Below are 12237 nucleotides of genomic sequence, written 5' to 3'. Positions count from 1 at the left end.
TATGACACTGTGTTTTAATTAAAAATAATGTGTCTCTTGGTAATAACTCTCGCACTGTTTGTATCACGTGACTGTCCTCTCGCGTCTTCGTCCTTTGTGTTTTGTACTTTTTGTGGATTTGTCTCGTTTTTTTTCTTTTGCTTTTTGAACAAGAAATCTGTTAAATGGAGAAGTTTTAGTAGAAAACCTTTGAGTTTAACACACACTGGTTTCACGTTATTACTTAGCTCAGGAATGTTATTGAACTGGACACAACAACAGTAACAATTCCAGAAGCAAATACAAGTCTTGTATTATAAAACTCAAAATAAATATAATAAAAATTGAAGCAGGGGCAAGAAGCCTTTATTATTGTCACACATGCATTACAGCGGAACTCTTTTCTTCGTGTGTCCCAGCCAAAGATGTTGAGGTCAGAGTGCAGGGGCAGCTACGGAGCTACGGAGCTACGGAGGGGCTGCCCTGGAGCAGAGAGGGCCTTCCCAACAGTGGAGCTTGGTGGTGCTGAGGCTTGAACCTTGATCCTGCAATCAACAACCCAGAGCCTTAACCACTTCAGCCACCACTGCCCACTGTGATGTAATAATAATCTTCACAGATCACCTCATTTCAGGTTATCGTTGTTCAAAACCCCCCCCACTTTTAACCCGGGTTAGAGGAACGTTTCACACTTAGCCCTGTTATTACCCGGGATCATGAATCTCTGCTCTGAAGCAGTGGTAGTTGTGCTTTTGCAATGTTGGACCTTGCAATGGTGGTGCCAAACGTGTACAATGTGAAATGATGCAGTGTTAAAATATTACAGCTAGTTGCTTAGCGACAGAGACCCAATCAGATACGGAACACTGCGTGTTTCATATCACATGCTTAGTACAGTTTTTTTTTCTTTCTATTCTTTTTTGTTGTTGTTGTTGTTGTTGTTGTCTGGCATCTCAGGAGGCTTAAAAGAGCCAAGAAAGTTTCGTGTGGTGAATTTTTTCCTCAAAGATGTGATTTAAACCTTTCAGTCACGCTGCAAACATCCACATAAAAACGTTAACCCAGGGTTTACGGAGGTACAGTGTGAAGCGTCAGGTGAGGAATAATCAGGATTCCAATTACCTGAGGTTTACAGTCACCCAGAGTGAACTATTTCATGTGTGAGAAGTGTTATGTGTGGTATTGTGTGTGTGTGTGTGTGTGTGTGTGTAGGTCTAATTTTATTGCTATGATTTATTGTAAGAAGAGATTTCACGGTTTTGAAACCAATCTGCTAGTTTTATTGTGTAAAGTTTTGAGAAACAGGCTCAAACGGATGGGAGCATAGACACTGTTCTCACTGTTAAGATGTATGCGAGTACATAAGGAAAAACTGTTCAATTATTACAATCAATCATCTCTAATGACATCATGCTTCATATCTAACAAACACACAGTTTACAAGCATGTCAGGAGAACAATATATGATCACAGAGATAAACGCAATGCTTCTAGGAGCCATGTTTGAAAGGGATTCATGAGGCTCAACTTTGTACTCGTCTTCTTCCATGTCCTCGTGTTGGTGTCCTCGCTGCTATGCTGGGCTGTATGATGATACAGAGTGGTGTAGATCCTTCTCCAGCCACACATGTTGGCCATCCTCTCGATTTCAGGAGTGAGATCAGTACCACAGCGCCGCATCGCCTGTTCCCATAATTCTTCAGAGTCACACAACTGGATACAAGCAGACACATTTATTGCCACAAGTCCTTATATAAGACTAACAACAAGGCAGCTTCAGGTTTGAAGGGGCGTCTGTAAGATTCTGCAGTTTGGAATAAAGAGGTTCTAACATTTGGTTCATTTGGTTCTAAAATGTGTTCTAGAACTAAGGAGACATGAGTTTTAGTCTTAACCTGGCTGCTGAGAAAAATGGGATGCCGCCTTGAAATCAAGAACACTGTGTAGACATTGTTTGGGAGAAGCCCTGAATCTTCTACTCAGATGACTAAGATGAACCCTAATTTTGTGGGTGAAACCTTAAAATAGCTGATATTCTCCCAGGATCACTAAGAAGAACCCTATTGTTTTTTGGTGCCCTGACCTTCTTGAAACGGTGTGAGGTCTGGCTGAGGTGACAAATACGCAGTAGCAGTTTATCGGACAAACGCTCCAGATAATCAAACCTCCCTTCACAGAGGCCAAGTGTGTACTCCAGGATCTGTGATCCAAACCCTATACCAACATGTTCTGAATACAACCACACACACACACACACACACATTATCTAAAAAAAGGTACATTTTTTGCTCCTAATTATGTAAATGAGACTTTAGAGAGATATCATGATAGCTAAAGGGTGATTAATGCTCATTAATGGTCATAGTAATCATAGTTCATCTAGATGCTCCAGGTAATCTAGCTACAAAAATGTACCCCAGAGGTTTGCATGCCGCAAGGTGTAAGTAAGTACCAGTTTATTTACAATGTATAATTAAACTTACTAATCCATTAATAATAATAATAATAATAATAATAATTATTATTATTATTATTATTATTATTATTATACAGTGACATAATAATAATAATAATAATAATAATAATAATAATAATAATAATTATTATTATTATTATTATTATTATTATTATTGTTGTTGTTTTTTATTATTGCTGTTGTTGTTGTTTTGTTTTTGCTGTTATTAATAGGGCAATTCCAGCACTATGGATGTGACATTCGAACTCAAAATGACAGGGGAAATGTCTCAGTAAAAATAAATATCTTACAATATTTAAATATTTGCTAATGCCATATTCACAGAGCACCTAATCTGGGGAACTGACAGGCAAAATGTTTTTTTATTTCCTAAAATATATTTAAACCCCCCAAAAATAACAGCAAGTCATTCGTCATGGATGTGACAGTAAATGACAGCCATTTTCAGGAGACTCCCAAGTCTGTGAACTTTTCAGTCTAATTTTATATATAAATAATAAATATTGATAAACACATGATGAAAGTGTTTTAGCTGAATAATATTTCAAATATAAGATTTATTATTATTATTATTATTACTATTAGTAGTAGTAGTAGTAGTTCTAGTACAAGGCAAAACATAAAACTTTATTAAATATTAAAATCTAGTACAAAACTAATGTATATGAAACTATAGAAATCTAAAAAAAAAAAAATCAATAATAGAACTCTACACAATTAAAGATACATATATTGCTTGTGTTACTCACAGTATTACAGTTAAAGATATATACAGTGGGCATGTGTGCATTGTAATTGCTGTTTGTTTGCTCATACTACCTCATTCGTTTATCGGTATCTGTTGTGGTATATCATAATGTTAGATATCTGCCATTTCCCTTAAAGCAAAAATAAATGGTTGTATAATTCTATCTGTTTGACTGTCTGACTGTTTTTCAGAATCTTACGCTGTAGTCTGGAATCGTTTAGAAACACATTATGACTCTCTTTACTTTCTCCAGGCAATGCAATTTGCTTCATATGCAGAGAAATCTTCCACCACCTCCAGATTACCTTCACATACAAACAGAATCAATGAGTATAGACTACAAGAAAAATGCAGGTTATGGAATCTCAAAACCATCATGGATCATTTTTAGTTTCCACGCTGCTCAAAGGTTGACCTCATGTGAACAATATTACCCAGTTGACATCATGTGAGACCTAGTGCCTCAGGCCAGTAACGGCATCCCAGCACCACAAGGATCTCATGGAGTATACCTATAAAAAGTTGGGACTGTCTGTGGACTGATTTACAGCTGAAAACCTTACCCACTGGGCAGTGTCTCTATCAGGTCAGTGAGTCTTGGAGACTCCAGTTCCACTATCATCCTGCAAGGCCCATCTTCTTATCAAGATGAAACCCCAACAGGATTTTCTCTCTAAACCAGGAAATGTTTTTCCTCTTGGACAGAAGCCTTTATCACCTTTAACAACTATGGGATGTGGTAGCTTAGTGGTTAAGGTGTTGAACTACTGATCAGAAGGTTATCAGTTTGAATCCCAGGTCCAGCAAGCTGCCCCCTTAATTACCTGTTTGTATAAAATGAGATAAGTTGTCTTGGATAAGAATGTCTACCAAGTGCCGTAAATGTAATGGATGATGAAGCACAGCAGTTTACATCCAATTCTACACTTGAGAGATCTGTCTATCAATCATCAACATGCTACAAGATTGAACAGCTCCCCTGCCAGGACTGAACAATGGCACAGCGATATGCTGCCCAGGAGACTGGCATCTACATCCAGAGGTGATGTCTGACATCTGGGTAAAGATTGACAAGGTCCTCTTCCCTGATGCCAATGTTTGTGGGCTGGGACAGCCAGCTGAGACAGGACAGCATCACAGAGATGGACACCATCTCTGATTAATTCCAGGTTGTGCAAAATTTTGTAACTAGGCCACAGAATCCTGCTTGTAGTCCCTGATGGCCAGCAAGGCCAGTAGTTCCCACTGCTATTTTTGCTAGTGGTTGAAACCCCACTGTGGATTCCTCCTTGAGCAGCTCTAAATGGAATTCCAAAAACCACATATTTTTCTAGTGATCTTTTCAGCAAAAAATAGTGGAAGATCTTCATACTATAGGAATATTTATGGCATTGGTGGCAGATGGCTCTAGGGTGACCTTATAATTAATCCTGGGTTCCATCCATTGTTCTGTGCTTGTTCCGTGAGGAATTGGAGTTACAAATCGACCATGGAATACTTACCTTTTAGTTTTAAAGGATAGCTTTGGGGCCTAAACTTACAAATATTCTGTTTGACTGGCAACTTTCAAGATTCAAGATTCAAAGAACTTTATTAATCCCAGGGGGAAATTCCTTTGCCATGTTACAGTTGCTCTAATGAAAATAAAAATATAAGAGAAAAAGAAAGAAATATATACACTTTTATAAACTGTAAAAAAGAATAAATAAATACAAATACTGTACAAATACTACACAAATACTGTACAAATACTAGTATAGAGCTGTAATATTGCACACAAGGATTGTAATTAGGTGATGATGGTACAGCTATACTGGTCTTTTATTGGTTTTAGCTTCCTTCTCCCCAGAACATCTACATCAGGAGGTGTGTGAGGAATGCATAGAGAATCATCAGAGACTCAAATGACTCTGGATTGCTACGGACTGCTCTCACCGCTACCATCAGGGAGAAGGTATCTCAGCATTGGATCCCGCACCAGCAGGCTGAGGGACAGCTTCTTCTTGCAGGCCAATAAACTGTTGAACTCTAAGCAATAACACCTCCACTAGCACAACCTCTTTTATATTCCATACACTGCAGTTTAAAATCTATCACTTCTATTTACATTGCACTCTGACTAATGTGCATCAGACACGATGCACATAAGTCAGAACTGATATCAGACGCTGACTTGTACTTGTATGTTCAATATCTTTCACTACATCAGTTTTCGACTGCATACAATGTTTACAATATTTAAAGAATATTTTGTTTACTTGCTAGAATACATTCAGAATGTAAACTACTTTATGTGGAACCTTTCCTAATACGTCATTCTATGACCGTGTACAATGTTTACAGCTTACTACTATTTGTACATGCTTAGAGCACACTGGTAATCTTGCAAGGTCGTTTGTATACAGTTTGCAACTGTTTATACGGTAGAAGAGTTTTATTTTTATTCTATATCAGAGATGCACGTGACAATAAACCTGAAACTTGAAACTCTACCTATACCAGTTCCTGTGTATAACAGATACATGTCAGTAACGGATTTCTTACATCTCTTCATGTACATTTTGATACCTCTGTTTTTGATACAGTGAGATGATGGTAATCTTTAAAGGGAGAAGGCGCCTGACCACTGATCTGAAACAGTAACTCAGGCAGCAGCGACGCCATTTTGGATGCTACAGACGGACGGTGGTTACCATGCCAACAAGAACCGCCCATTTAACTGCCTGCTATCGGAAGTTCCTTATTTGTAATTATTCGTGTTTATGAGTTTAAGTTTCTGTGCTTGGATCATACTGAAGTTTACTTGTAAATTATTAGTTATTAATCACGTTGCAAGGCAACTATTAATATATTGTATTATATATTGTATAATATGTATTCGGGGGAGCATTACGTTTAATACTGACAACAGTGTGATGTTTTAAAAGAGGGTTAATAAAAGGTATCAGTGTATGTGTCATTTTTATACGTATTACAGAAAACCGTCAAAAATGAAATATTTTCTTTAACATTCACTGCCACACGAAACTGTTTTGGAACAGAATGCAGGTCGCTCAGCTGTTGAAGTGACGTCACTGGCCCTCGTACTACGCTTGCGTGAAAACTGCGCGCATGCGTAGTTGAAGTCAAGCGGCGTCGAGGAGGGGGGAGCTGATCGGCTAGTGACAAGGGTCTACTCTCAAAAAACTCTACCTGTTATACTTAAGGGGACCTAGGTAGCTGAGGAAGCCATTATTTCGTACCCTGCGTGGTGCACTTTTATAGGAAGCAGGATGTTATTTGAGACGTAGCCCAAGGTAATCTTAGTGGAGCTGCTGCAACTGTCTGTAACAGCAACTATACAACACTGCAAAAAAAAACCAAAAAACAAACAAACAAAAATAGGTAATAAGACTGTTTACCAGTGTCTCCAATAACGAGATTGTTCGGCTGAAAGTTTTGACATATATGTGTGTTAAAGAAGGACAAACAGCGATCTTCTCTCTTTTTTTGCGGACAAAACACGGTTTCCATTTGTCATCTGTCGAAATCATGTTCCTGCTTTAGATTTTTGTGTGGCTGTGATGCAGCAGTGAAGGTTCAGGGGCCATTTCGCTTTCTGTTGCTGGTAGACACACAATACACCACTTGGCTCGTTTCTTGACAAACGTCGGTCAGGTTGTGAGTTTTAATGATAGATTATTTCCCCAAAGTAAAGCCCACGTCGCACGTAAGTAACATTTGGTTCGCCAGTAAAAGCTTGTTATGTGTCTGTGGTCAGGCAGGTCATGTTTAACGTTTTACGTGATGTTCATTTTAAATTGTTCCTTCAGTTTTTTATGGGCTGTCGAATAAAAAAATGGCTGAAAGATTGATCGGTGGTAAACAAAAAAAATAATAAAAAAAAAAAATCCACACAAAGTGTGTAGAGTGTTCATATTAGTGACTCTTATTAGTCGCCCACCTTGGCACGAGCCAAGTTATTTTGTCATTAAAAGCGGCGACTCGGGCAAAGCTAACCAGACTGCTAGCTCATCGCATTAACGCCTGTTTGTTTCCGTAGTTAGCTTTAGCTTGGTTCGAGTCGGTCAAGGCTGCGCTCTAACATGCGCAGTCGCCTTCTAAACAGAACGCGGAATCGTCTGCGCGCTACGCACTCGCTCGGCCCCGTCGGTAGGGTCCGATTACGCATATTGGAGCACAGCCCTGGTCTTACACGCATACACTTCCACCAGTGTGTGTTTAATATTAGGTTAGCCTGCTTAAACCACATAGGCCAACCTCTTCCACAACGGTACGTATATAAATATATAGATCTTCTCTTGATTTACAACCCCAAGTAGCGCCGTGAAACGATTCGTCGTCAATCTTTCTAAAGGTAGAAATAAGCCAACTGTTCTGTACTTTACAGTAGCTCAGATTAGCAAGTTAATGTAGGTTTAGCTAGCGCGATTCTCTAGCCATATGAAAGGGTAGCTAGCTAGCGACTGATGCTAACTGAGTATACCTTACTGGCTAGCTATAAAATAAAACACACTGTCCTGCTCATCTGGACTGGAAACCAGTCGGTCGTGTCCGGCTGATCGCTGTGTAATCCACGTTCGGTGACATCTTTGGATTTGTCGAGGCATTTTTAAAAAAATTCTTATTATTTTTCTAACGCGAACATTAGCTGGGGAAGTTATTAGCTAGCTTAGCTTAACTGTCTACGCATATCTGTGTGTTAAGTTTGCTGACTTAATGACGTTTATAATAACCTAGGTATTTCTTTCGTTTGCTTAAATGTTCGTCCGGGAGAGAGGCTTTATTCCATTTATTTAGCATGACTCTGTTGACAAGGCTGTTGTCTTTATGCTAACTAGCCCAAAAAAATACGCCAGAGAGTGGGCCAAGTGGAAGAGTTAAGTAAAATAAACTATGTTCAACCGAACCTGATCGATAATGATTGTCGAACCATTAAACATCTCCTCTACTCGAATGGTTAAACTGACTTAATTCAGTGTCTGGACATGCCAAGCCATGTACATGCAGCTCAGATAAACAAAAGGCGACGATAATCGTTCAGGCCTAAAATGGCCTTGATCATTATGTCGCATTTGGATAAGACGCAGTTACGAGCCTTATTTATTCCAGTCTCTGGTTAACAAACACCACTTGATTGGACGTGCGGGTTTTATGAAGTGGTTTAGAATTGTGTTTCGGTGTTAAAAACCACAGCAGGTCAGCCACAGTGAGTGGAGCTCCAGTCAAACTACAGGGGCTGGGGATTGCTTTTTGATCGGACGGGAATCGTTTTAATAAAAACAAAAAAATCGGTGTAGCGGTGTCGACACTTCCGGGTTGAAACCAGGAAGTGAAGACGGAGAAAACGATTTTTTTTTTTTTTTAAATGAAATCGAATTCAAGTGTGAACGTAATCAATTGGCAACAACACCGCTTTCCATTTCCGTCGTTCAGATGCATTAGCCGTCATTGTTTCAGGTCGTGATGACCGGTTCACCTTTGGTATTGCGCTATACTGGATTATAAATCTACTCCACTGACATGGCACAATAGTCCAGTGAGTCATTTTCCACGACCACTGCTCTATATTTGTTCTAAACCTTACTGGACAGCCTTCCTTTCAACTGGACTACAAGGATATGGGATTTTTCAGCGTCACGTGATCGTGTTGATCAATAACCGGCACGTGCCTCACTTACACCACATTGTTTTTGTTTAAAGGGTTATCTGAATGACTAAACTGAGGTTCACTGAGATTTTATTATTTTATAGCCGTCTGTGGCACACACCAGCCTTGTCTTTGGTAATGACTAGATTACACACCTGACATGTTAAGCACACAATTGAGCCCAAGACAACTGTATCCTCGCTCAGGGTTTTTTTTTTTTTTTTTTTTAACGCTCAGTGGCTAAACATTTTTTAAAAATTGCTAATCTAGAAGATTCCACACGCTTGTTACCATACTCCTTCCTGTCAGGTAAACCGTAAAATCCACCAGGGCTTTGGTTTCAGTGCCACAAGTGCCGAGTTATTGTAAAACACCGGCGCTCATATACTAGAACTTCTGCCCGTAATTATTCAAAATTGAGTCGCAGACATTTTACAGCGTCCTGAATGAGACCATTTACTGAATTCAGCTCTGTTAGTCTCACAGTGTTACACGTAGTACTCTACAAGCCTACATCACTGCGCATTATACACTGTATAACATGGATGAAGGGTTATCATGGGCATGACATTAGTAGCAGCCATCTTGATGCTTGAATTTCTTTTTCAGAGTCTGGTAGCACTTCACACAAGCATTATAAAAAAATTTGGAATTGTGCTTTAAATGTTGATCTGGTTCCAGATTTATGTTTATATTTGTGTGTTTTTTTTTGGAATACAGTCTTAATCCTGCCTTGCTGCTTGTGTGAAAGTTTTTCCGTGTTGTTGATAGTTAGCCAGATGAATTAGGCATGCTGCTTGGCTAATGACCAACTAGAGTCTATAAACTTTTCTCGAAAACTGGTAAAAGGAAAAGAAAGCGTCAGACCCAAACATATCTTTGTGTTAAGGTTGCGTAATGTTTGTTTGTACAAGTTATAATGTTTGCATGCTTAAGTTGCATCTTTTGTCTCGGTGCTCTAACACATTTCTCTGAACTCTCCCTCATTTCTGCTCTCTTCCACCAGTTGTCGTTCTAGGCTGCCGGTTGGGGCATTTGCACACGGCTGGTAAGTGAACACTTCTTCATTTTAGGTTTCTAGATGTATTCCTTAAGCCCCACACTCACACAGAGTAATTTTATAGCTACCAGTGGCTGGACAGTGAGTAGGTGTTTCTACTACTGGTTGCCATAGTGATAGCGTTTCTCACTGGGTGACGGCTATCAGAAAATGAAACATCTGGAAGGATTTGACCTTTGCATATAAAATTCACCAGTGTGTATCTACATCATATCATATAGAAGATGAAGGAGAAGCAGTGTGTGTTCTACTCTCTTTACTCTCATTGCTAGTCAATGTACAAAGTTGCTACACATTGATTTGAAGTTATTAATCAACATTATCGTGCTGCCCACATCTGGTCACCAACGGTGACTGTCACTCATGTCACTGGAATCAGCAGCTCACGTTGAACATGAATGATCTCAGGTGGCTTTGTGTCTGCAAGTCAATGTATATGTGAAGGCAGCATTAGCTGCTGGTCTGTTGGCCGTGCGTCTCCACACACACACAGTGAACTGGGATACAGGGTTTGCCGCTCACGATGAGAAGCACTTTGATGTTAAATTCTTCGAAAACTGGGACAGTTTAAAGTCAGAAGTCTTTGCGACCATGTACTGAACGGTACAGACATTGTACACAGCACCGTACGCAACACCACACCGGACTAAACCCCAACATTCCAATGGCAAAAAGTAGGCACAGGGAGCAGGTAGAGAGTTGTGTGCAGTGTGTAGCATAAAGTCCGAATTTGCTGGATCATGTTCTTTCCAGTCTGATGTTTCCTAGGAACCTAATTCACTAGGCTAAATCATGGGAGCTGATATAATGTAATAATGTACTGTGTGATTGATAAGTGCATCAACACTGACAAGAGGAAGTGTGCACGTGTGTGTACATGTAGTTGTGTGCAGAAAGAAATCTAAAATACACTATTTCATTGAATTCAGGTGTTGTTTTTCAGGGGTTGGGCTCGGCTGCTTAGTTCCAGTGAAAGGAACTCGTAATGCTTCAGCATACCAAGAGATTTTGGACAATTTCATGCACCCAAATTTGTGGGACCAGTTTGGGGATGACCCCTTCCTGTTCACACCAGTGCACAAAGCAAGTTCCATAAAGACATGGATAAGCGAGTTTAGTGTGGAGGAACTTGACTGTCCTGCACAGATGGCCTTCCTGATAGAACACCTTCAGGATGAAATAGTCTCCTCTCTAAATTCATCCCAATGGTGTTCTATCAGGTTGAGGTCAGGACTCTGTGCAGGCCAGTCAAGTTCCTTCACACCAAACTCACTCATCCATGTCTTTATGGTCCTTGCTTTGTGCACTGGTGTGCAGTCATGTTGGAACAGGAAGGGGTCATCCCCAAACTGTTCCCACAAAGTTCGAAGCATGAAATTGTCCAAAATGTCTTGGTATGCTGAAGCATTAAGAGTTCCTTTCACTGGAACTAAGGGGCCGAGCCCAACCCCTGAAAAACAACACCTGAATTCAGTGATTTGGAGCGGTGGAGCTACCAGACGCTGATGCTGGATGAGAAAATCGTTTCAAGATGGCTGGCAACACTCTGGTGGACAAACCATACTACAAATGTCTTTTTATTTTATAACATTTTTAAAACTCAACATGTTCTCCTAAAGCTAGCAGAGGGAAAAGCCCGGCATTTTGGGGAAAAGAAACCATTGAAATTGAAACGTTACGAAGCTCCAAACATTTAGCATAGTAATTGATACAGAAACATGGCTTCCTTATGTCTGTTTTTTTCCCCTTCTCAGGCTTTCAGGCAATCCATAGTCACAATATTAAACTTGGGAAATAAAAGTTGCAGTGAAAGTGATGGTTCGCTCATTCAGTCTGTGATGCAGTTAATGCTGTAACACCTGAACAGATACAATCTGCACCCTGTTAAAAGAAATATATATATATATATATATATATATATATATATATATATATATATATATATATATATATATATATATATATATATATATATATATATATATATATATATATAAAAAATAAATAATATAATGACTAATGTAAACAGAGAGAGACTGAGCGAGCGACTGAACAAGTGAATGAGAGTGCTCGAGTGTGTGAATAGTACCAGATATGTAACACTCAAAAGCTCAATTTATTCATTTATAGTAAATAACAGCGACTGATAGGAGGAATAATACTGCCAGCAGTGCTTTCATTATTCTGTAAAATGCAAGGTTTTTGTGTCTTACTGCTGAAATCCAAGCTGGTCAGTGACTCGGTCACCATAGCAACGTTATTTTTTCTTTTTATTTTTTCAAGGAAACAAAAAATACTATGAAAAAAAATACCATGTTGTATAA

At 39.3% G+C, this 12237-nt stretch overlaps 2 protein-coding genes across 6 annotated transcripts in view; one reads left to right on the top strand and one right to left on the bottom strand.

Moving 5' to 3' along the window:
• Positions 1 to 1003: 1003 nt before the first annotated feature.
• fbxo36a (F-box protein 36a) lies at positions 1004 to 6172 on the bottom strand. Its single transcript, XM_058387944.1, is given in 6 exon segments — positions 1004 to 1012; positions 1451 to 1533; positions 1536 to 1692; positions 2063 to 2208; positions 3403 to 3508; positions 5772 to 6172. Coding segments are annotated over 6 exon segments (648 nt in total). The 5' UTR covers positions 5919 to 6172.
• A 199-nt stretch (positions 6173 to 6371) lies between these two features.
• The window catches only part of trip12 (thyroid hormone receptor interactor 12), a 50769-nt gene continuing 44903 nt past the window's right edge, over positions 6372 to 12237 (top strand). For 2 of the 5 annotated variants that reach the window (XM_058387226.1, XM_058387222.1), the window contains exons 1-2: positions 7363 to 7476; positions 9860 to 9901. The gene's annotated coding sequence lies outside the window, so the exon portion shown is untranslated. Of the gene's footprint in view, positions 6588 to 6794; positions 6913 to 7362; positions 7477 to 7538; positions 7561 to 9859; positions 9902 to 12237 lie in introns of those variants that run through there. The other 3 variants (XM_058387223.1, XM_058387224.1, XM_058387225.1) reach the window with 3 other exon arrangements.

Source organism: Hemibagrus wyckioides, linkage group LG04 (assembly GCF_019097595.1).
Source record: "Hemibagrus wyckioides isolate EC202008001 linkage group LG04, SWU_Hwy_1.0, whole genome shotgun sequence".
NCBI classification, from domain to species: Eukaryota; Metazoa; Chordata; class Actinopteri; order Siluriformes; family Bagridae; genus Hemibagrus; species Hemibagrus wyckioides.
Note: the sequence above shows the minus strand (reverse complement) of the source record. Positions and strands in the feature narration are given on the sequence as shown.